We start from the raw sequence: 20455 nt of genomic DNA, 5'->3' as shown, positions 1-20455 counted from the left end.
TATTTGACACATCAGATCATGTTAGCGGCCACACCAGATGGGTGGCATCAAGCTATTTCATATTCATCTGTTCATATTGTATCCCACAAGCTTCCGTACATCAACTTACAGTATAATAGAAACTGCACTTTTTTCAGCGTTCACAAGTAGAAACAGATATACGAATGGTTCTCATGCTGTTCTTTGCAGCTTTCTATTTCGGTCTAATTAACCATCTCAACTATATCGTAAATACCACTTTTAAACTCTCTTGGTTCGCAGGGACTCGGGAAGCAGAGCAACCTTCTCGTTGAAGAGCTTCTCGGCGTCGGCCCACACTCGCGAAGTCTTGCGGTCCTTGAGTGTAAGGAGAGACTCCTTGAGGCCCTCGCTAAAGGCCTCACTAGCCTCACGGGGCAGCATTGAGGGGAGATGGTCGATGCTAATAACTGATAGAGGGAGAGAGTTCTGGTCGTTCTTGATCTCGACGGGGACGGTGGGCTCCTCGAATGTGGTGTTGATAGAGTAGATGGGGATGGGGTTGTGAGGGTTGGTGGTGTCGCAGGAGACATCGATAACAACAGCCAAGTTGCGGCCAGACTTGGCGAGAAGCTCCTCGTTGATGAAAGGAGGGATGGGCTTGGAAAGGTAGATGGCGTTAAGGAAGACATCGGCCTGGGCAATCTCCTCATAAGGACCTTGTAATCGTTAGTTTCAAGCTTTCAAGTATGAGGCATTGAGGGCCTACCATCTCGGTCCTTGGTCTCGTTCAAGTCCCAGCGGGTGATGTTCTCGTCGGGCATGCCAGCCTTGAGGAACAGGTCAACGGCACCCTTACCACATCGTCCAAGAGCACCGAGGACGAGAGCAGTGGGCTTGCGTCCAAGAGACTTCTCGGCCTTGGCAAGGTCTTCTCGGATCTGGTTAACGAGCTCCTCCTCGTTTAGGTAGTATCCACGACCATCGGTGAATGTCTCCACTGAGGGGAGCTTGGAGGAGGGGTCCTGAAGCTGGTGGGCAAGAGTCTTGATACCGAGGGCAGCGCCAGCGAATCCAGCGTGGAAACCGAAACTATTTGGGTTGTTAGGGAATAGCTATTCTGGCTGTTTTTTTTTTTTCTTTTTTTCGTTGTTTTTTTTCGTGATCTACTTACGCAGAAACTCGGCGTCCTTGCTCATCGACAAGGAACTCCAAATCGTATAGAACGCTGCTTCCTTGAGGGAAGCGGCCGAGGACCTTTTCCCATCCACCTTGGTTCTAGGATATGTTAGTGAGAACCTAGCATGTATCAACACGGAGCGTGTACCTTGTAACAATGGGCAAATGACTGAATCGGGTTAGCATATGAGTGAATCTTGTGTTTCAAGGGCGCTGCATACAATGTGGTCGTTCTTGAGAGGAAAGTCTTCCTCGGGAATCTCCTTGAGGCCCAGAATCAAAGTTCCGGCTTCGGCGTTGGGCCAGGTGCCCTCGTTGACGAGGCGCGCACCAGCAGCCTCATACTCGGAGTCTTCAAAGATGCGCTTGAACTTGGGGTCTGTAGATGATCGCTCGACAGAGACGGGATATCCAGCGTCGACAAGAGTCTTGATAATTGAGGGAGAGAAAGATCGGTGCTCGAGGGGCTTCTCCTCAGCGCGCAGGAGGATGTGGGGGTATTGAGACATGGTTGCGACGGTTCTGAAGCTTCTGAAGCTGTCGATTCTGGAAATTCGAAAAGAATTAGTGAATTGATTCGAAAGATGCGATTGAGTTGTAGGTGCAGGGTATAAAGATCTGTGCAACGGCTGAAAAGACTCAACCGCGACCCAATTGTCGCCGATGGGAATGTGAACATGGCTGCGTGGTACGGAACGTACAGGAACTCTAGTGGTTGGTTTAGGATATGAACACAATGAAAGCTTGCCGGATGAATTGAAGTTACCTTTTGTCTTTTTAGAGTATCGGATGATGTTTAAGCTGAGTCACAAAAAAGTAAAGATCTGAATGTCGCCTGCTCCTGCATCGGCGTCAAGAGGGCGACCCCGGCGAAAAATGGCCCCGCTCCCGCAGTCCTTACAGTCCTTACAACCCCGCGGTGGGGACGGGAACAGAGGTTGACTTCTTTTTAAGGCTTAGCGAGGGGAAGTTTCTATTGCATCATTTCAGTCTTTTCCAGGTCCAAGCTCATGAGGATGAAGACGGAGAAGGAGATGGCAGACAGCTCAAGTTCTACTGATGAGATGTATAAAGAGTCAGCATGGCAGTGGGTTTGCCAATTAGCTTACATGGCCAACCTCTATCAGGTTTCTGGAGCATCAGCATCCGATTCTCTCTTCTATCATTCTTACTCTTAAGCTCCGATCGGACAAACGATGACAGGAACGGGTTCCTGAAGCTTATAACCTAGACAAGAGTCAGATCAGGTACAGGAAATAGACCCGACGATGGCATCGTGTCATTTTCATGTATTATCTATTATGACGAGCAATTCATTGCTGTTGGTTTAAACAGGTAGGTACATATACGCTTGCATAGTCAAGTATAAGTATAGGTCAGTATAAGTGGTGAGTAGCCACTGGCAATTATCTATATCTTCGCGCTCAACTCAATGGTATAGCTGCTGAACTTGAGCTATTCACATTAGAACCGCTCACCAATTCTTTTAATTGAAGATTTTGGACATGGTTGCTAAACAAAGGCGCATACAAGTAAACATAGTGCTATGGTTAAGTCTCAATGGCTCTAAATGACGTGGGCTATGGAGCTTCAACTGTCTTGTAACTCAATGTGGATAACCCAACATCAACACAAAGAGAGAGACAGATCCTTCAGCCCACGCGTATCGTCATAATTGCCCTGGAATTAATGCATAATTAGCCTCTAGCTTGAATAAAACCATCGATCCGTCTATCGGGTTCCTGGCCCACTTCCCAGCCGCCCAACCACCATCTCAAGGATCGCCGCAAAATGATGCGTTCATTCATAAGATCGGATCGCGTTCCTTTGGCGACAGCCCAGATCGCGCTTTGTTCTGATTCAGCTGAACCCCTGCAGGCACTTAAACGTCAGGGCCAATTCCGAATCGATCACGGCAAGCTACTTTACGCCAAACGACCGAGGTTTTAACCCAGCTTGACGCGACAGCTCAGGGCTCTTCTATGACGCTGAGACAGCGTCCGCAACCTGGCTGTCATGACGACACGGCGCAAGCCAAAAGCAATAACAATGTACATAAACTCGGGCGATGGATCTCGTAGATTTCTAGTTGATCAATTGATATTCGCAATTAACGAAATCGCAACACAAAGTACACCATCTCACTTATACCAGTAATTTAACACTACCACAATCATGAAGGGCAACGATGAGGTTATCCAAGAGTTCAACGAGATTGTCAACATGACGGCCTCTGAGCTTGAAAAGTGGCTCAAGTCAGACGACTCCAACAGTGCAGGTTGGCCAAAGGAGGACGAGAATGGTGAATCTGTCGGACACGACAGTGGTCGCAAGATTGTCGAGATCCTCAAGGAGAACCCAAAGAAGGAACCTAGCAGGTACACCAATGAGCAGATCCAACACATGCGCAAAGTCGTCTCCTACTGGTAAGTACTCTATACTGTTTGCGCATACCATTCCAGCAAACATACACAGTTGCGACTTGATACTAACAAGAAACAGCAATCGCCATTTAGCTCAAGAGACAAAGTCCAACAACGACAAGTCACCCGAGGAGGTCAAAAAGACCAAGTCTTACGCATCGCTCAAGAACTGGGGCCACGACTTCCTCAAGGCTCAGGGCAAGGAGAATGGCAGTAACAAGAAGCAGGAGGAGGAGAAGGAGGAAGAAGAAGAAGCAGACGATGACGCCGAGGAGGAACAATATGGCGATGATGAGAAACAGACTGGAGAGAAGCGAAGAGCGACCCGAAGCCAGGCTGGCTCAAACAAGAAGCGAGAGACTCGCAAGGGAGAGTCTACAAAGTCCAACGACGAAGATGAAGAGAAGGAGGAGGATGCTGAGGAAGAAGGCGATGATGCTGATGAGAAGCCACAGAAGAAGCAGTCCAACGGGAAAAAGTCCAATGGCGCTTCAAAGAAGTCTGAAGAGGCTGAAGACGACCAGAAGGATGGTGAAGAGGGTGGTGATGATTCTAGTGCAAAGAATGGTCCCAAGAAGGGTGAGACTGTAAGCTGGAACTGGGGCGAAGGACAGCCCAAGGGTAAGGTCTTGGATGTCAAGGCTGAAAAGTGAGTTGCACCGCACAACCTTATATATCAAATTGCTAACATCGAATCCAGTACCTCCATCACCACAAAGAATGGCAATACGGTTTCTAGAAAGGGAGATGAAGAAGATCCCGCAGTGGTGTTGGATACGGGCAAGAACAAGGCCATCAAGAAGGCTCATGAGTTGAACTAGACGATACCTGGAGATTCTTTGTGGTTTTGCTGTAATTGGACTACCTTTGTACTTAGTAAACATTAATATTCCAAAAAATGATCATCTTAAGCTTGACGCTGTGATGGTCTGCATCAGCCAGTCTCCTAACCACAATCACTACTGTTTCGACATCCTTTGCAAAAAGACATACCCAAAAACACCAAAAAAAGAAGCACATCTCAATCATTGAATATGTAGTATAGGAACAGCCCGATGCGGGGGTCGAACCCGCAACCTTGAGATCGCGTACTCGTAAGAGTCTCACGCTCTACCGATTGAGCTAACCGGGCGTGCTTACGATTGTTGATGAAAAGGTTCAATGCCGGGATTATATTCAGCAGGCGATTTACCTCCTCCTGATCATGATGCCCCATGCGAAATGCCACGTACTCTGAGGAGAAGCGACGCAGAGGCATAGAGGTACTAGAGTAGGTACAGTAGTGACTGTTTGAGTTTCTTGATAAGCATTAATCAAGTTAAGCGCTTACCTTTCCCGCTAGTATGAACTGTTGAGAAAGCTTTGTAACGAAAAGAGAGGTGTTAGTCGTGGCGCAATCTCGCTGCGCCGCAGATATGAGGTGTCGTATCATCAAACGAATGAATGATAGCTGTCGCCTGACATCGGCTGTCTGCTATTATTTGCGAGAAGAATAAAATAATCATTTATGCACAGGAGACTTGCATGATGTTAGAGCATAGATATCGTGATTTCACTCAGTGATGTTGAAGTGAAGTGAATATCATGCTCATCTGTAGGGTAGAACTGATGTCAAGGAGACCATCGTGAGAAGCGAAGCGCAGGAGGAGAAGTGACAGCGCTTAGAATAGTGGAGTCGAGCTTCCATGAGCTTCATTCTAGTGGATCCACAGCTTGTTAATCATGACTATGATGAGACAAATCACATGTAATGGTGCTGTAGTGATAGCAAGAAGGAGGTATGTCCAATTATTTCTCGATTTCGATGTCATGATATTTGCCAATAACTCTTTGATAGAAGTTTCTGTCATATATAGAAGCACCCAGTGGCTTAGAGAGCTCCTGTGGAACAGCAGAAAGAGGTGCCGAAATGTGGGGTGAACTGTTTCATGACGGGAAGTTGCCCAGACCAACCTTCCCTCCCGAAGCTGAAAGCGGGCACTTTCACCTGCCTACACTTTAAGCTTTCGTTCACTTATCGTCAACAACACTTTGTTGCTTCGTTTCCCCTCTTTCATTCTTATTCTTTTTTATACTTCATTCAGCGTTTTATTTCATCAAAGCCTTTCCCTTTGTACTCGATCTATACTCTCTTTTCTTTTGTTCTTTTACAGCCAATCTCGGGTTTTTCGCGACGGCACCATATGATCTTGATCCAATCGCAACCGTCATGACCAGTCATCCTCCACCATGTGAGATGCACCAACCCGATCATTAATCCCACTGGACTAACAAACCACAGGATTGAACCATCTATCCGTGTCCGTCGGGCAATCCACGCCAACGATGCGACCCTTCTGCGCCGAATCCTCAAGACACACCCCAGCTATCTCCTAAACCCCGATTCATCCCCTTCCGGCCTATCCAACTCGAATATGCACCTGGCAGCTTCACTAGGTCACCACGAAGTCTGCGCAGTACTGTTAAAACTCGGCCACGAGGATCCATGTCCTGCTCTCAATGAAAGCCACCAAACTGCATTGATGCTCGCCGCAGCTGGTGGGCATACCGAAGTCGTCCAAATTCTCTGCGAGCACGACAAAACATGCATTCTTCGTCGCGACGTTCGAGGCCGCGATGCCGTCATGGAGGCCAGTCTTGGAGGACACGATACCATACTACAACTCCTCCTTACCTACGTTCCCGGTGGACCTTATGATGCAGTCCGCCGCGCAGATGTTGAAGGGAATACAGCACTGCATTTTGCGAGTGGAAACGGAAACCTGCTGGTACTACGAACGCTGCTGGCGGCGGGCGCGGACATACACAAACGAAACATCTGGAGTTGGACTCCGGCTGCATACAGTGCTACAGTGCAGGCTGAGGTCTATTTGAAGGGCTTGGTCAACGAAGTTGGGAAGCTACAACAGCAGCAACAGAAACGAGAGATTGAAGCGGCCAAGAAGGGTGGTGGAGTTCGAGTCGTTGAATCCACAAGCGACGAAGAATGATGTTGGGGAGAATTTATCATCAAAATCTGCCCACACCGAGGCTCTTGTCTACCATATGGCACCCTTGTCGCCATGACAGCGTTGGCATCACAAGATTTACGGGGTTCTACAGAACCGGGCTTGCTCTACAATTGACGTCGACCGAGGTCGATTATTTCTTGTCATTTTTACCAAATTACTATACTGGCGAAACAGCAAGGAGTTTCTCTGAATTGAACTATATTTCCAACTTGACTTCCGAAAAGTACTTGGACCTGCGTTATTCACAGCCAGGATGTCGCCGAGTTCGCTGGTGTTACATGTTCACTTGCGATATGACCCACCCATCTGATGTATCGCTTCAGCTGTTTTGGTGAATCAGACAATCACCGTTTTTGGCCGGCTGACAATCGTCCGGATCCCAGTCAAGTGATTGGGTACCAGGTAGAAATTGAGGTTGTGTATCAGGTTCATGCGTAACTCATGACACACGAACCGGATGTAGTTCATCAAGTCCCGTTTGTACCTTTGGCGCATCACAGCTGATTGCCGTCGTGCCTGACAGCTTTGTTCCTCAGATGTTTTCAACTCTAAAACCCTGTATCACGGTTTGTCTTGCAACATCTGCCCGTGTTTTGCGCCATGACTAGTGAATCAGTCTCAGCACACGAGGCTGCTGACCGTTTGTTGACCGTTTGTAGACGTCTGATGAGGATAGTTCAGACGTTCACATGCCATGAACCATGGTTTGGGCTGATTCATGGGCAAGCAAATGCAGTTGTTCATGTCCAGATTCCAGCCAGCCAATGGCATAAATAACAGAGGTTGCTACCAAGCAGACATCTTCTCGTTAAACAACCGTCCACCAAGTTCCCTAGCTCGTCGTCAGGGCCGTCTTATTGCAGAACGATCCTCCATGTCTAACAACGGACCCATCAATTGTCGGACAATCGAGGACGTTGAGCTTCCTGCACCTGCAACCAAGCTCATCATCACGCAGCATCTCGTAGCATCTCGAGATTCTCCTCTCTGGGCCTGGATCATTGTAGGAGCCTTCTACGACCGCCACGGCAACACTCTTTGGAGTACCAAGATCTTTCTTGGCCGCTTGGGTGTCGACACGGAATCTGACGACGAGAGTACTGATAGCGAGAGCAGCGTTTCAGTGACAGAGAGCGAGTCTGAAGAGACAGTCGCTGTATCAAGTAAGTACTGGATCTGCTGTTTGTAGCAGTTATTCATCTACAAAGTTATCTATATAAGCCTTGCCATCTCGCCCATTCTCTAACCACCTTTAGACATCCATCTACCATATCGACCAAGCCCTTTCGGTAGTGACAACGCCTTTGCCTATCAATACCACAACCAGACACTCCAAGTCCAACAGGTCCATCCTCATTGGAATCAGAATTTGGCATACAGCGCCCCACCAGTCTGGGATTCAGCTCGTCAAGGTCAAGTTCCTGGTTACTGGAACGCTTCTTTCGACCATCAAGTTCGTCGCTGGGTACATACCTGGCAGCCACTTTACTGAATCTCTTTCCTGATACCCCCATCCCTCGAGAACCCATCATGTCTGGCGGATGGAACCCCATGAGTGGCCGTGATGCCAGAGGCACTCGGCCCAACGGTACTCCTATAGGTGCTCCTGTTCCCACACAAGGTCAACCCTATATCCCTCATGTCGGCGGGCCAGGCTATAACTTTGGTTTAGTTTCTACCCCTTACGGTGTCATGTATGGCGGTTCCCCTTATGGCGCCGCCGCATATGGCCAGCCTGCCTACGTTGTCCCTCAAGGACCAGTTGCAGGGTTTCAAACCCCAATGACCTATGCAAACCAACCCAACGGCAACGGGAACATCCTTTCCCGACAGGCACAGGCTCACCCGCAAATCGATACCCAAATGCCTGCCGCACAGATGACCAATTCTACCGGCGGCGTGGGTTGCGAGCCCGGCTACAACTACTTTTTCCCTGCCGAGCATACCAAAGTCCATGTCTTCAAGAGCGAGACCCCGCCCTGGCAACTCGATGCCAACGCACAGATCCCATTCATTGCCTCCCACGTTCCCACCAGCACCAAGCTGGGCGATCTCCTCAAGGGTTTCGGCTGCACCAATGCAAACCCTAAGAAGAACAAGTGTTTCGAACTCTACAGCGGAGGAAATGGCAAGTGGTACAAGGGATATTCCTTCAACGGAGACGAGGAGAAGGAGATTGAGAAGACCTTCAACGATGTGGGTTGGACCTCTGACCGCACAGGCAGTGATAATGGAAAGCCTGTCGTCTGTCTCTGGTTCTGCAAGAGCTAAAGATGATTGTTACCATGGGGACTCGAATTGGCTTTGGGTTTGGTAAACATTGCTTCGATTGTTTTTTGCTATTCGGGAAAATTGGAAGTGATGGTGCAAGTCCATCTCATGGCGCAAAGATTAGGGGGACTTGAGCGTTGATGGTGCACAGAACACACTTTTTCTCTTCATAGCTGCAATTAGGAGTTGTATAATTTACGGTAACATTATGTTAAATCTTTTTGTGTTGATGCTGTGACTCCCTCGTGTTACTAACAGAGAGAGGTATTGCTTTCCTCAATGACAACAAAGGAGTTGCGAACAGGCTATGACATATTAACTACACGATAGTAAGAAATGATCCCAGCACAAAATTAAAGAAGTTTGATAACATTGCCAATTTAGCATAAAGTCTTGGGCATGTATGCATTGTCATATGTTGTCAACCTGGATCTCTTCCACAAAAGTATTCTGGTGCGACAATGATCGGCGTAGATACCGCCATGTGCGCATAGTTACACGTAGATCTTCCAAGACACCGATCAGCTTACAGATAACTGTGTAGTGCGACAAAGGCAACAGGGAATCTAACACTGGGTAACGTAATGGTACTTAGAATAGACTGGGGTAAATAGGATCAAGATTATCACATGTCAGTTATGTTCCTTGCTGTTGTACTCTTGATGTTTAAGCTTTGAGGCGTTGTACCGTATTATGCATAAACCAATGTTAAATTAAATAGGCATGTATCCATTTCACTAAAACTTAACGGCAGTATTGATGTATATGATCATTGTTAAACAGAATCTTCAACTGGGTTCTTTCGGAGAGTTACCTGTGTCTACCATTGAAAACTCGCAGTACTTAATGTTGAATTAAGGTATATCGTTGTTTTTAAAGACAAAATTAAGTAAATGTCAATTCCCTTTAACACGTGAAATCTATCGGACCGAAGCAGAATACATACCGTTCGTAATAACTCAATCGGAAAAGGAGATTAATACACTCCAATAAGAGAGCCGGTAGGAGACGTGTAGAAGTGCACTGCTCATCGAATGATAACGACATCATTCCTCAAGCCTCCTACTGATAGAATGCTTTCCCAAAAGAGCCCATGATGAATTGGCAGCCATTCTTGTGCCTCATGTCAATCTATGGCGTGATAATAAAGGGTTTAGGCAGTGCCACTGTAGATGGCATCGAGATAAAGAAGCCTCTATACCGATAGGGATTATTGTATATAAACATGACTTCTTGTAATACCTTTCCAGAGTTATTGTATGTATAATCCCTCATTCAGACCTTGGGGTATACTTGTATTTGAACGACTACTTCAACAAACCCGGCAAAAAGTTAGCTATCATGGCTGAAGAGATCGAATATGCGGACTTGGCCCCTACCAATTCTACAAAGAAATACACGAAAGACCAAGATGAAGACAAGTTCCAAGAAGAAATAACAAGAATAGACACCAACGTCAACACGAACACGGAGATCAACCTCGAAGCCAAGTAGGTCTGTCCTCTATTCAACTCTCCAGCATCTGATACCTCCTAGAATCAAGAACCCTCTTCACGGAATCCCAAGAGACCAACTCCTATCCGATGTCGAAGAATGGGCCCAAAGAAAGAACCTAATAGAGCATATCGCCCTCCTCAAAAAAGGCGCTCTCGTAGCCCAAAACCCCAGCGGAGCAGCTCTTCTCGACGGCGAATATTCCCTCACAGCAAAAGAACTACACCACCTCGAGCGCGAAGCGACACATCGCTGGGATCTACCACGTCGTCTTATCCTCACCATAATAACATGTTCTATCGGCGCTGCCGTCCAAGGTTGGGATCAAACCGGTTCTAACGGCGCGAATATCTTCTTCCCCAAAGTCTTCGGGATAGGAAGCGAGAGCACGGAGGATAAACTACTCGTTGGTCTTGTTAATGCAGGACCGTATCTTGGTTCTGCGTTTATAGGGTGCTGGTTGTCTGATCCTATCAACAATCTCTTGGGTCGTCGGGGAGTCATTTTCGTTGCAGCTCACTTTTGCATATGGCCTACTATCGGCTCTACATTCTGTCAGACATGGCAGCAATTCCTCGCCTGTCGTATCCTGATGGGTATTGGAATGGGTGTAAAAGGTTCGACAGTTCCTGTATACGCTGCTGAGAACACACCGGCGTCTGTCCGCGGCGCACTTGTCATGTCGTGGCAGATGTGGACAGCCTTTGGAATCTTCCTCGGAACAGCCTTCAACCTTGCAATTTTCCATCTCGAGGGCGGTATAAACTGGCGTCTGATGCTAGGCGCTCCCTTTATCCCTGCTGTTCCCCTCATGCTTCTCATCTATCTCTGCCCCGAGTCACCACGCTGGTACATGAAGAAGAACCGGTACCCTGAAGCCTGGAAAGCAATGCTGAAACTTCGACATGATCCTATCCAGGTTGCGCGGGACATGTATTACATCAGTTCCCAGCTGGAGATTGAGGAGCACTTGGCTGGAAAGACAAACTATGTCACGCGCTTTACGCAGTTGTTTACAGTTCCGCGAGTCAGAAGGGCGACACTTGCTGCGTTTACAGTCATGGTTGCGCAGCAGATGTGTGGTATCAATATCATCGCGTTTTACTCTACTACTGTGTTTAAAGAAGCTGGTATGTCTGACTTTAAAGCCATGGTGGGTTCGTTTGGGTTTGGTCTTGTGAACTGGGTGTTTTCGTTCCCGGCGTTCTGGACCATCGATACAGTAAGTTGCTTTGCCTGTCACTTCTATAAGATATACTGACTGATATTCCTTAGTTTGGTCGTCGAAGTTTGCTACTCTTCACATTCCCCCAAATGACTTGGACGCTTCTTGCTGCTGGTCTCTGTACCCTCATCTCCAAAGACACAGGCGATCTTCGCACCGCTCTCGTATGTCTCTTCGTCTTCCTCTTCGGAGCCTTTTACTCCCCAGGTGAAGGACCCGTCCCATTTACATACGCTGCCGAAGTTTTCCCCCTCTCCCACCGCGAGACAGGAATGGGATTCGCAGTCGCGACTTGTTTCTTCTGGGCCAGTGTTCTAGGGATATCATTCCCTTTTATCCTGGACCGTCTACAAACCGTTGGTGCATTTGGATTATACGCAGGGTTTAACATGGCTGCTTTCATCATGATTCTATTCTGGGTTCCTGAGACGAAACAACGTACCCTTGAAGAACTAGACTGGGTATTTGCTGTACCCACGGGCAAGTTTGCGTCGTATCAGCTTCGAGTTGCGATTCCGGTATGGTTTAAGCGGTGGGTGCTTTTGAAGAAGGATGCTACCAAGGAACCTCTTTATGAGTTTGAGATTGTTGGTGATACTGGGAACTCCAATGTTAAGACGACCGAGGAGAGAGCTTGAGTGATGGGAAGGCATTGACAACGTGACAACGTGAAAGGACGAATGGTACCAGTTTGATGAAGGCATAATGATCACTTAGCATGTCAGACTATATTCAACGCAACTATCAGCAATGGACCTACTAAAAGCATGTGTATACTCACATATAACTCTACTAAATGGCGCCCGTTCTAAGTTCCATCAAATACTGCAACCACCTTCACTCACGCGCGTTCCTGTCATCGTTTATGTACATGCGAAAACAATACAGCATTGTCATTATTGCGACACATGTTTCATCGAATCTATTAAAAAAGAGAAGAGATAAAAATGAGACAAAATGCAAAAAAAACATACAACACCGGGGATTCGCTGGTCGTCACCGACCCAACTACTAATCCAGCGCTTCGCAGCTTATCTATGGGAGAGCGGACGGGATCCCGAGTTCTCTGCGAGCTATGGTCGTATGTACAAGTCTTTCAGAGATTGACAATTATAAAGACGTGGTCGGGGGATCATACAACGAAGGCAAGAGCCGACTAAGAAGAGTAGTTGTCATAAAACTTAACCATGAGCTTAATGTTTTCGAGTATATATCTTGTTTATGAATACCTGAAAATCAGTGTGTACACTGAGTAGTTACTCATTATATCACTGAGATAGAACCCATCCGTTTCATAGATACGTCATTCAAGGCAAACATCATGCGGGTGCGGGCGTCCGTATACAGGCAATTCGAGCGCTCCAATATGTTTATCATGCTTTTTTCGAAGCTGTCAGGTTGGGGGCGGAAAATAATTTGCCATTAATTCTCGGATTGCATATGATCAGCTGCCAAGTTCCCTCATATGATATTCGTATTGATAGTTCAAGGTAGTATTACAAGCAATGACCCGGCACAGCTTCGCTAGACCTTGCGTCGCCTTCGTTATTACAGTCCTGCGAACTTCTCTTATAATGCTGCGAATCTTGTTTTAAACTCCAGGTCTTATTCTTGAAGTCTTTTAGAAACGCAGATAGTCTACCTATTTTCAACTACTACCATCATATACCAATATGGCTTTGTCGACTGGCCCTGAAAATCAGCATCTCGTGTCCACCCCGTCCAACACAGAAGATACAGTCTCAGAACGTGGGAAGGAATCTCCCACTCTGAGAGAAGTCTCCCCTTCATGGTGGTGGAGAGTTGGTGCGGCCGCAACATTGTTTGCAGTCCCTGCCGCGTATCTGGGTAAGTTGATAACTTTTGCATATATGCACCCGACAAGCTGACCACTGCTTAGTACTACTTGGAATCGTCGCACACCTTTCTGGCAAGAAGCAAAGTTCGTTCGGTGATAACACGCTTGAGGTCTTGCAACTTGCTTCTACTCTTTGGCCTATCTCATTTGCCGCAGTCGTCGGGCCCTTTCTTAAGAGCCTGGCTCTTTATGCCGCCGAGCGAGGGTCAACTCTGGGCTCTCTTGAGTTCCTGTTGACCAGCCATACTACTATTGCCGCCGTCAAAAACTTCTTTTCTTTTCGCCACATACATATATGGACTATTGGTATTGTGGCGATATGGTCCCTCAGCCCATTGGGTGGTCAGGCAGCTGTTCGATCTTTAGCCCTGCAGTCACCCAAGCATACCGAGAAAATCAAGGCTGGGCATTACTTCTCTCAAACCCCCATCAGAAGCATATGCGAAAGGGCAAGATCAGACAACAATTTTAACAAGTGCGAAAACGCATCTGGTAATCCAAAAGGTTTAATAACCAATGACCTTCCCGGTTTTCGGAGGGCTGTCAACACTGCTTTCTCAAGAACGGATGTTCGGCTATCTCATCCCAATGTCTCGACTGATGATTACGATGATGTGATAGAGCAGTTGGGTGGCGCTTCTCAGGCAGCCCGTCTTGGAAAGCAAGACATATGGGGCAACGTCCGTATTCCATTCATGGAATTCCTGCCCGGATATGATAATCAAAATCCGGAGTCGTGGACGAATGTACCACCTGACAAATATGTGCCATACTCATCATTCGTTGGGGTACTGATCCGGGGAGGATCTCCTCCTGGAGCAGTAGGAAACTTAAGCATGATTTTATATACCCGTTATCAAACTCTCAGTTGTGGCGATGTGTTCAACGGAACTGCTTGGTTAAAACGCAACAGTAGCGAATCACCAATAATATTTCACCAGACAAACTTTACAGATACCGAGCCACTGCAATACCAGGCACTTAATTACGGACTGGATACGAAGCCAAGCCTTTGGATGGATGTTGTTGAGAACAACGCATCGGATTCGCATTTCGGCATAGACCTTGACACGGAAATTGAGTCCCCATTGAAGTTGGCAGTTGGCGGGCAATGTATCGATCGTGGCGGCACATTCAGCCATATGACTCGCGTTTGCGATATGATTACTTCATATGTAGATGTTGAGCTGAGCTGTAAGCGGCTGGGTAGCACAGATGACCTCAATTGTCAAGCTGAAAGCATTCGTCGGACTCCTGACCCAGAATATTCGGCATACTTGACAGACTTGTCGCACAAGCCCGTCTCTGAACGCCTTGTATACGAAATGCCCTTCACAACCGCAACCTACTACTCAATGGAGCCCAGTCTCCTTGAACGATACATTCACGATCTATTGTTAACATTCGACGTCGGCCCTTATGATCAAAAAGAACCTCGTCCGGGCTGTTATTCGGAGCTGTCTCAAGCATTCTTCGAGGCTAGGTTCGCCACAGCTCTCAATACATTCCTCATGGCCGCGTACGATGACGTTGTCTTGGGAGGTGCTGACAATACTGGACAAAGCATGGAAGATTTTGTCAGACGTACATTTTTGTACCGTAATGGCCACCCCAGCTGGCAGAATACCACTGCCGATTGGACCGGATTTACAGATAGCATCTATGTCATGGATATAGCATGGTTTTGCATTTCTGTTATATCAACAGTTGCACTGTTAGGCTGTGCTATTGTTAATGTTGTTATTCGGCAGCTAGTTCTGGCTCCTGACTTTCTAGATAGTGTCGACGTGCTGACGCGGGATTCTCCTTTTGTTGATATCCCAAGCGAGTCTTGCGCAATGGGAAGCGGAGTCAGTTCAAGGGATCGACTACAGGCAACGAAAGACATCCGAGTCCAGATAAGAGACGTCGAGCCGGGTGGAAATGTTGGGAGAATCGCGTTGACTACCGATACGACTGAAAAAAGGCTGGATTGGGGCAGGGCATATGTTTAGGCATTTCTGTACGCTTAAATGAGCCTGTATTGTATCTCTTCTACACATCAAGTACAAAGGCATTTATCGCTTGCAATCGACTACCAAAACCCGAACCCATCTAAGCGACATAACCATCTATTCCCTTTTGTGAACTCCAATCGCGACCTTCACTTACAAAGCCTTCTTCCTTGTCTCAACAGCCTGGACCTTGGCAAACGCCCTCTTGGTAGCCACGACGCTGTGCACAACCAACGCGGAAGGAATAACGATCCAGATGGCGTTGCAAAAGACATAATACATGTAAAAGTAAAACTGCTCCGGACGGCAGTACACAATGTTGTGCACCACCTCATTGAAGTAACAAGTCGCAAAGTACAGCACGTCGCCGTAGAGCTGACCAACGCTGATGATGAGCTGGATAGGGTGTCGCAGAGGGTGTTCCTTGACGATACTCCACGCGCAAAAGAATGACATTGGACCCCAGAGAATAGCGGTGATGGCCTCCATAGGGACAAGGAATGAGTCTTGGGTCAAGTAGCGCGAGTCAGAGAGGGAGTATTCTTTCCAGAGTTGGGCGAAAAGGCTGAGTCTGCTGGACAGATCGGTAAAGTTGGCGACATAGTAACCTGATTGTAGTTAGCATCACTGATATTTTGGCCTGGACAAAACACTTACCCTCGAAAAAGAAATGGATACATCCACAGAGAGCGAACCATAGTGTCACAAAGATCTCTCCCTTGGACAACTTTCGCGGTGCCGAGTTGATGAACAACAGTGTCACAGCGAAAATGGCAATAGAGCCAACAACAAAGCTGGCCACTAGAGTGCGAGAGGACAATGTGTTGGTGACATATTCTGGAAGAGCTGCGTTTAAAGGCGAGTATGGATGAAGGGGGATTTTCGCAGTTGCGTTGACAGCCTCTACAAGAGTATCCATTGTGTTGATATGAGTTGAAGTAAAGTATTAAAGAGTTGTTGTTTGGTGTAAGACAAAATCTGAGCACCAGCATCAAGTTAAGTACCTTTTTTCTTACAGCACCGAAGAGACAACAACACCAACGCAGTAAGTCAGCCTTATTCCTTCCATGACAATCGTAATTACCACAAATTACACATCGTCTTCAATGCACGAATCTTGACATCGGAAATCTGAGACCCGGGTCGAACGATTCAAGAAATCCCTACAAAACAAGTAATTCCATTGGCTGCTTAGCAATAATCCATAGAAAAAGGGAAAATGCATATAAAACGGTGGAACCTTTTGCTGTGTTGAGCTGGAGTTTCGGACGTTCCGGGTTCCGTTGGCGATGTTGTTGTTGTTGTTGAAGTATGCGAATACGAACGCGAATAATCTGACTTAGACCAGCACCGAATACGCCAGATTACTGACTTCTAATTAATACATTATTGATTCAGTCCTTACTTCGCCATAAGTCCCCAATTCATCGCCAGAACTCATTATAAGCGATAATTCGATCCTTCTCTCCTCTGTAAAAACCATCACCATCGTCTCGCGCATCCTCTTCTCCTCGGGAACTCTCTCAATACCCGCCCAACTTGTCCTACTAGGCAAACCCTCAACATCGACAGCAGCCCACGCTTCCCAAGGGACGTCCCCCAGAGCAAGAGCTGATGATTTATTCTCGTCATCATCGTTGGCAAGGTCGCTTTCGAAATACGTCTGCCCTTCAATCTCCATAATCTTCTTGCTCACTGCTGCTGCCCCGTCGCTGAACCACATGCCTTCTTGTCGTTTAAGCTTGTAGAGAAACGCGATTGCGCGACGACGCAGCCATGGGTGACGACAACGTTGAGCAACCATAAAGACTGGAACGATGACACCCGGTTCGAGGGAGAGAGGTGAGTTGACGTGGAAGCTTTGTTTGTTGGCGTATAGTGTCTCTGCGAGCGTGAGAATCCTTTCGTAAAGACCGACAAGATTATCCCATCGCATTTCGGGCCCGAATGCTCCTCCTGCTAGGAATGTGCGCATGAGAGTGTGATATAGTCCGATGGAAATCGCTCCTCTCTGATCGTGCGGACGAGCATGATTCCTCTCAAACTCTGCCATCTTGTATTCCCAAGCTGCAAGATCCCTTTTCGTAATCGCCATCATGTCTTGGCTGTCGCCCATGGTTTCTTGATCTTCATCGTCTGCTTTCTGGCCCATCATCATAAGTCTCCTCATAACCCCAAACAAGGCGGTCCCTGCTTGTGCGTAACTCTCAAAACCAGCGATGCGCTGCATATCTTCATCGATCCACACTCTGCTTGGAGCGTTCTTATAAGGATACGGCGCACTCGAGTCGGAGAATGTCATGGCATGCAGGTCCAATCGCGTCAGCATCTCAGCCGCGCTCGACGTCTCTACGCTGTATCCGGCTTGATTCAATAAACCATGAGCAGCCATGATGTGTACCTGGCTATCAGACCAGCGCCCTATAAGATGCGTGATAGACACGAGCGCAAGGCATAGCGACAGCAACTTGGTAGGGTCTTTCACTTCTCGCGCACAAGACATCGCGCGTCCATAGCTCACATTCGCCTCGAGCCACATTTGTTCACTCTTATCATTGCAGCCCTGAAAGTACAACTCATGCCTCTGGTGAATCGCTCCCAGCGCAAGCGTAGCGTGCCAGACCGCAGGTTCACTATGTGCTAACTGCAAGATTTCCCTGGTCCAAAACTGTGACGGTATAAACGAAGCAGTGGAAGGCGCCGTCAGAGTACGAAAGACGTCAAAAAGTGTCAAATTCGCAGATTTAGTGCCTGCACTTATAGGATACTGACACAAAGCTTGCGAAATAGGCCCAACGACTGAGATGCGCCGAGCTGCCTCGGCGAGTTGACGGCGTGTTATTGTTGAGCCCTCTGGTAGATAACCATCGCATTGGCGCTTGCAGGATAAACAGCGCTGGCAGGCAGGCTTGGCCATGTCGCATTTGACACGGCGTATGCTGGTGAGATGAGTCAGTCAACTGGAGTTCGTGTGCCAAGAAGAATCACGACTTACCGACAGGTAATGCATCCGCTACCAGCTTTTCGAGCCATTTTGCCGTTGTTTGTTAGAAGCCAAGATAATTTCTTTGAGAAGAGGGAGATGACGGAATGTCTCTATCTCGACATTTGCGCCTTGAGTCCCAGTTATCATCATAAGCACAGCCACCTTATAGCCATGGGTAATTTGCTGATTACCCGATGCTACCTACGTTTCAGCTATGAATCATACCTAGGTGTTGATAGGTAGGTAAGAATCGATCTCTGTTCTTTTTAAGCCTACTCAACTGAATGGAAGAAATGCCGGACAAAGTGTTTGTAACAAACAATTCCCAAGTACGTATCACGAAGAAGACAACCATGATCGACGTTAGTTAGCTCGGCTCAGCCCTATTACCAGGATCTTGTCCTTTTCTAAGCCAAGTAAGATCTAATTCCACCAATAACGACGAGCCTGAGTTTTATAAGCATAAACTGGAAGCAGAAAGCTAAGAGAGGTATTTCGATTCGGGCTTGCTCTACTCACGAATTCACAGGAAAGTAGGCAACGTTCAATATGTCATTATTCATAAACAGGGGTATCAGATCTTATAATTCATTCTCCTTTTCTTTCCTCTTCGCCCGCAAAATCGCCGCATGCTGCTTTATGTGAAACTTGACATCATCAGGACACAGCGGATTCCAAACCGTATTGCAGACCTTGCACTCAGAAAATGCTGCTTGAGATGAAAGATTAAGCGTCATTTGCACAGCCGATGATTTCGCCTTTCCCTTTTTACCTACCTTCACATCGTTGCCGTTGTTAGACTCTCGATTCAACGAGCTCTCCCTTGAAGCTGGCGTTGTACTCTCCTCTTTAGCTTCTCCCGTCTGATCATCATCTTCGGTGTTCTCGCCCTTGAGTAGAGGTAGTGAAGTACCGCGAAAACGTAATAATCGGGGTTTCTTTCGTATTTCTATTCTTGCCGGTGGAGAAGATGGAGGCGACTCGGGTTGTGGCTCGTCGCTCTTTGGGCTTGACGCGGCCGTGGATGAAGAGGGAACGGGCTTGAAGAAGCTCAAAATTGATCCCTTCTTGGCAGGTTTGCTCGTAGATTCGACTGCGCTCTCGGTTTCCTCTGGGGCTATCGTTGGTAAAGATTGCGCTTCTTTATCTGTATCTTTGGATGCTGATGTTTCGGCAGGAGTTGTTGCTGTTGAGATGCGTCGCTTCTTCAGACTCGTTTCGCGTGGGGAATCGTCTCTTGTGCTTCGTTTGCCGTATGTTCGTAGTGGTTTGGCGCGTGGTCGCGATGTGGAGGGCGTTGGATTTTCAGACCTGCCCCAGTCAGTTCTACTTGTTCAACGAAACTGAGAAGTTCAGACGTACATTTTGGCTCTTTGCGCTTAAACAAGTTCCCATGCCTTGTTCTAGAAGTTGACGATATCGTGGTGGTCGAACTCTTTGGTAGTGCACCTATGTAAACAAACGGCACGAATTCTGTGTGCAGAAGGATAATTATATACAGATACAAGACGATTAAATAATTGCAGTATTGAAAGAAAAAGATTAAGAACAAACGCGAAGAATAGTCTCGACCTTGAATTTAGGCCTTGTTAGAGAAAGAAAATAATTAAATGCAGCAAGGATCCCCACCAGAAGAAAGTCGCGTTGAGACGCGTCTGTCGCGCAGTCACATGCTGTCGTTACACTCTAAATCAAGCTATGATATCACTTTTAGAAGAATTGGGAATATGCTTTCGGTTTCACTATACTGATAGTTAGACTAACCTGGACCTTAAGCTACAACATATCTCGCCATAATCTACTTGTGATAATTGTGACTGAAGCATGCGCCAAGGCCTGTTAATACTGGTGTTACTATTAAATTTCTGTATCTTGTCGATGTCTTGACCTTTTGTTCAAACCTTCGCTTGCTGATTTACTGACCCCCGTATCATCCTTTTCTTTTAACAGTATCGTCTTCTCATCCTCATCATCAAGCTTACCCACAGTCCAACTCTCCACGACTTCCCTCACCTCCTTAACCTTGCGAAGCTTCTTCCTCCCCTCGTCCATCTTC

At 47.2% G+C, this 20455-nt stretch overlaps 10 protein-coding genes and 2 non-coding genes across 12 annotated transcripts; 6 read left to right on the top strand and 6 right to left on the bottom strand.

Moving 5' to 3' along the window:
* Positions 1-240: 240 nt before the first annotated feature.
* Positions 241-1646, bottom strand: FGSG_10925 (saccharopine dehydrogenase; the record flags this gene model as incomplete). Its single annotated transcript, XM_011327151.1, has 5 exons — positions 241-677; positions 728-1050; positions 1133-1236; positions 1286-1306; positions 1359-1646. The coding sequence occupies 5 exons, from the start codon at positions 1644-1646 to the stop codon at positions 241-243; spliced, it is 1173 nt and encodes a 390-aa protein (XP_011325453.1).
* Positions 1647-3312: 1666 nt separating this feature from the next.
* Positions 3313-4381, top strand: FGSG_10926 (uncharacterized protein; the record flags this gene model as incomplete). The annotated part of the gene is made up of 3 exons (XM_011327150.1): positions 3313-3563; positions 3640-4209; positions 4261-4381. The coding sequence occupies 3 exons, from the start codon at positions 3313-3315 to the stop codon at positions 4379-4381; spliced, it is 942 nt and encodes a 313-aa protein (XP_011325452.1).
* A 228-nt stretch (positions 4382-4609) lies between these two features.
* Positions 4610-4692, bottom strand: FGSG_20779. The gene has a single exon. It is a non-coding gene; the product is annotated as a tRNA-Lys (tRNA).
* Positions 4693-5282: 590 nt separating this feature from the next.
* On the top strand, positions 5283-6668 carry FGSG_10927 (uncharacterized protein; the record flags this gene model as incomplete). The annotated part of the gene is made up of 2 exons (XM_011327149.1): positions 5283-5338; positions 5842-6668. 2 exons carry the CDS (start codon positions 5283-5285, stop codon positions 6548-6550), a joined length of 765 nt encoding a protein of 254 aa, XP_011325451.1. The 3' UTR covers positions 6551-6668.
* A 777-nt stretch (positions 6669-7445) lies between these two features.
* On the top strand, positions 7446-7760 carry FGSG_13890 (uncharacterized protein; the record flags this gene model as incomplete). The annotated part of the gene is made up of 1 exon (XM_011327148.1): positions 7446-7760. The coding sequence occupies one exon, from the start codon at positions 7446-7448 to the stop codon at positions 7758-7760; it is 315 nt and encodes a 104-aa protein (XP_011325450.1).
* A 341-nt stretch (positions 7761-8101) lies between these two features.
* Positions 8102-8842, top strand: FGSG_13889 (uncharacterized protein; the record flags this gene model as incomplete). The annotated part of the gene is made up of 1 exon (XM_011327147.1): positions 8102-8842. The coding sequence occupies one exon, from the start codon at positions 8102-8104 to the stop codon at positions 8840-8842; it is 741 nt and encodes a 246-aa protein (XP_011325449.1).
* Positions 8843-10183: 1341 nt separating this feature from the next.
* Positions 10184-12199, top strand: FGSG_10929 (uncharacterized protein; the record flags this gene model as incomplete). The annotated part of the gene is made up of 3 exons (XM_011327146.1): positions 10184-10297; positions 10896-11558; positions 11612-12199. 3 exons carry the CDS (start codon positions 10184-10186, stop codon positions 12197-12199), a joined length of 1365 nt encoding a protein of 454 aa, XP_011325448.1.
* A 329-nt stretch (positions 12200-12528) lies between these two features.
* On the bottom strand, positions 12529-12644 carry FGSG_20066. The gene has a single exon (XR_893031.1). It is a non-coding gene; the product is annotated as a 5S ribosomal RNA (ribosomal RNA).
* Positions 12645-13234: 590 nt separating this feature from the next.
* On the top strand, positions 13235-15413 carry FGSG_10930 (uncharacterized protein; the record flags this gene model as incomplete). Its single annotated transcript, XM_011327145.1, has 2 exons — positions 13235-13409; positions 13462-15413. The coding sequence occupies 2 exons, from the start codon at positions 13235-13237 to the stop codon at positions 15411-15413; spliced, it is 2127 nt and encodes a 708-aa protein (XP_011325447.1).
* Positions 15414-15566: 153 nt separating this feature from the next.
* FGSG_13888 (uncharacterized protein) lies at positions 15567-16332 on the bottom strand (the record flags this gene model as incomplete). The annotated part of the gene is made up of 2 exons (XM_011327144.1): positions 15567-16021; positions 16071-16332. The coding sequence occupies 2 exons, from the start codon at positions 16330-16332 to the stop codon at positions 15567-15569; spliced, it is 717 nt and encodes a 238-aa protein (XP_011325446.1).
* A 459-nt stretch (positions 16333-16791) lies between these two features.
* FGSG_13887 (uncharacterized protein) lies at positions 16792-17715 on the bottom strand (the record flags this gene model as incomplete). Its single annotated transcript, XM_011327143.1, has 1 exon — positions 16792-17715. The coding sequence occupies one exon, from the start codon at positions 17713-17715 to the stop codon at positions 16792-16794; it is 924 nt and encodes a 307-aa protein (XP_011325445.1).
* Positions 17716-18980: 1265 nt separating this feature from the next.
* FGSG_10932 (uncharacterized protein) lies at positions 18981-20451 on the bottom strand (the record flags this gene model as incomplete). Its single annotated transcript, XM_011327142.1, has 3 exons — positions 18981-19710; positions 20202-20235; positions 20382-20451. The coding sequence occupies 3 exons, from the start codon at positions 20449-20451 to the stop codon at positions 18981-18983; spliced, it is 834 nt and encodes a 277-aa protein (XP_011325444.1).
* Positions 20452-20455: the final 4 nt, after the last annotated feature.

The sequence above is a fragment of the Fusarium graminearum genome, chromosome 3 (genome assembly GCF_000240135.3).
Source record: "Fusarium graminearum PH-1 chromosome 3, whole genome shotgun sequence".
Taxonomy (NCBI): Eukaryota; Fungi; Ascomycota; class Sordariomycetes; order Hypocreales; family Nectriaceae; genus Fusarium; species Fusarium graminearum.
This window is presented reverse-complemented; position numbering and strand designations above follow the sequence as displayed.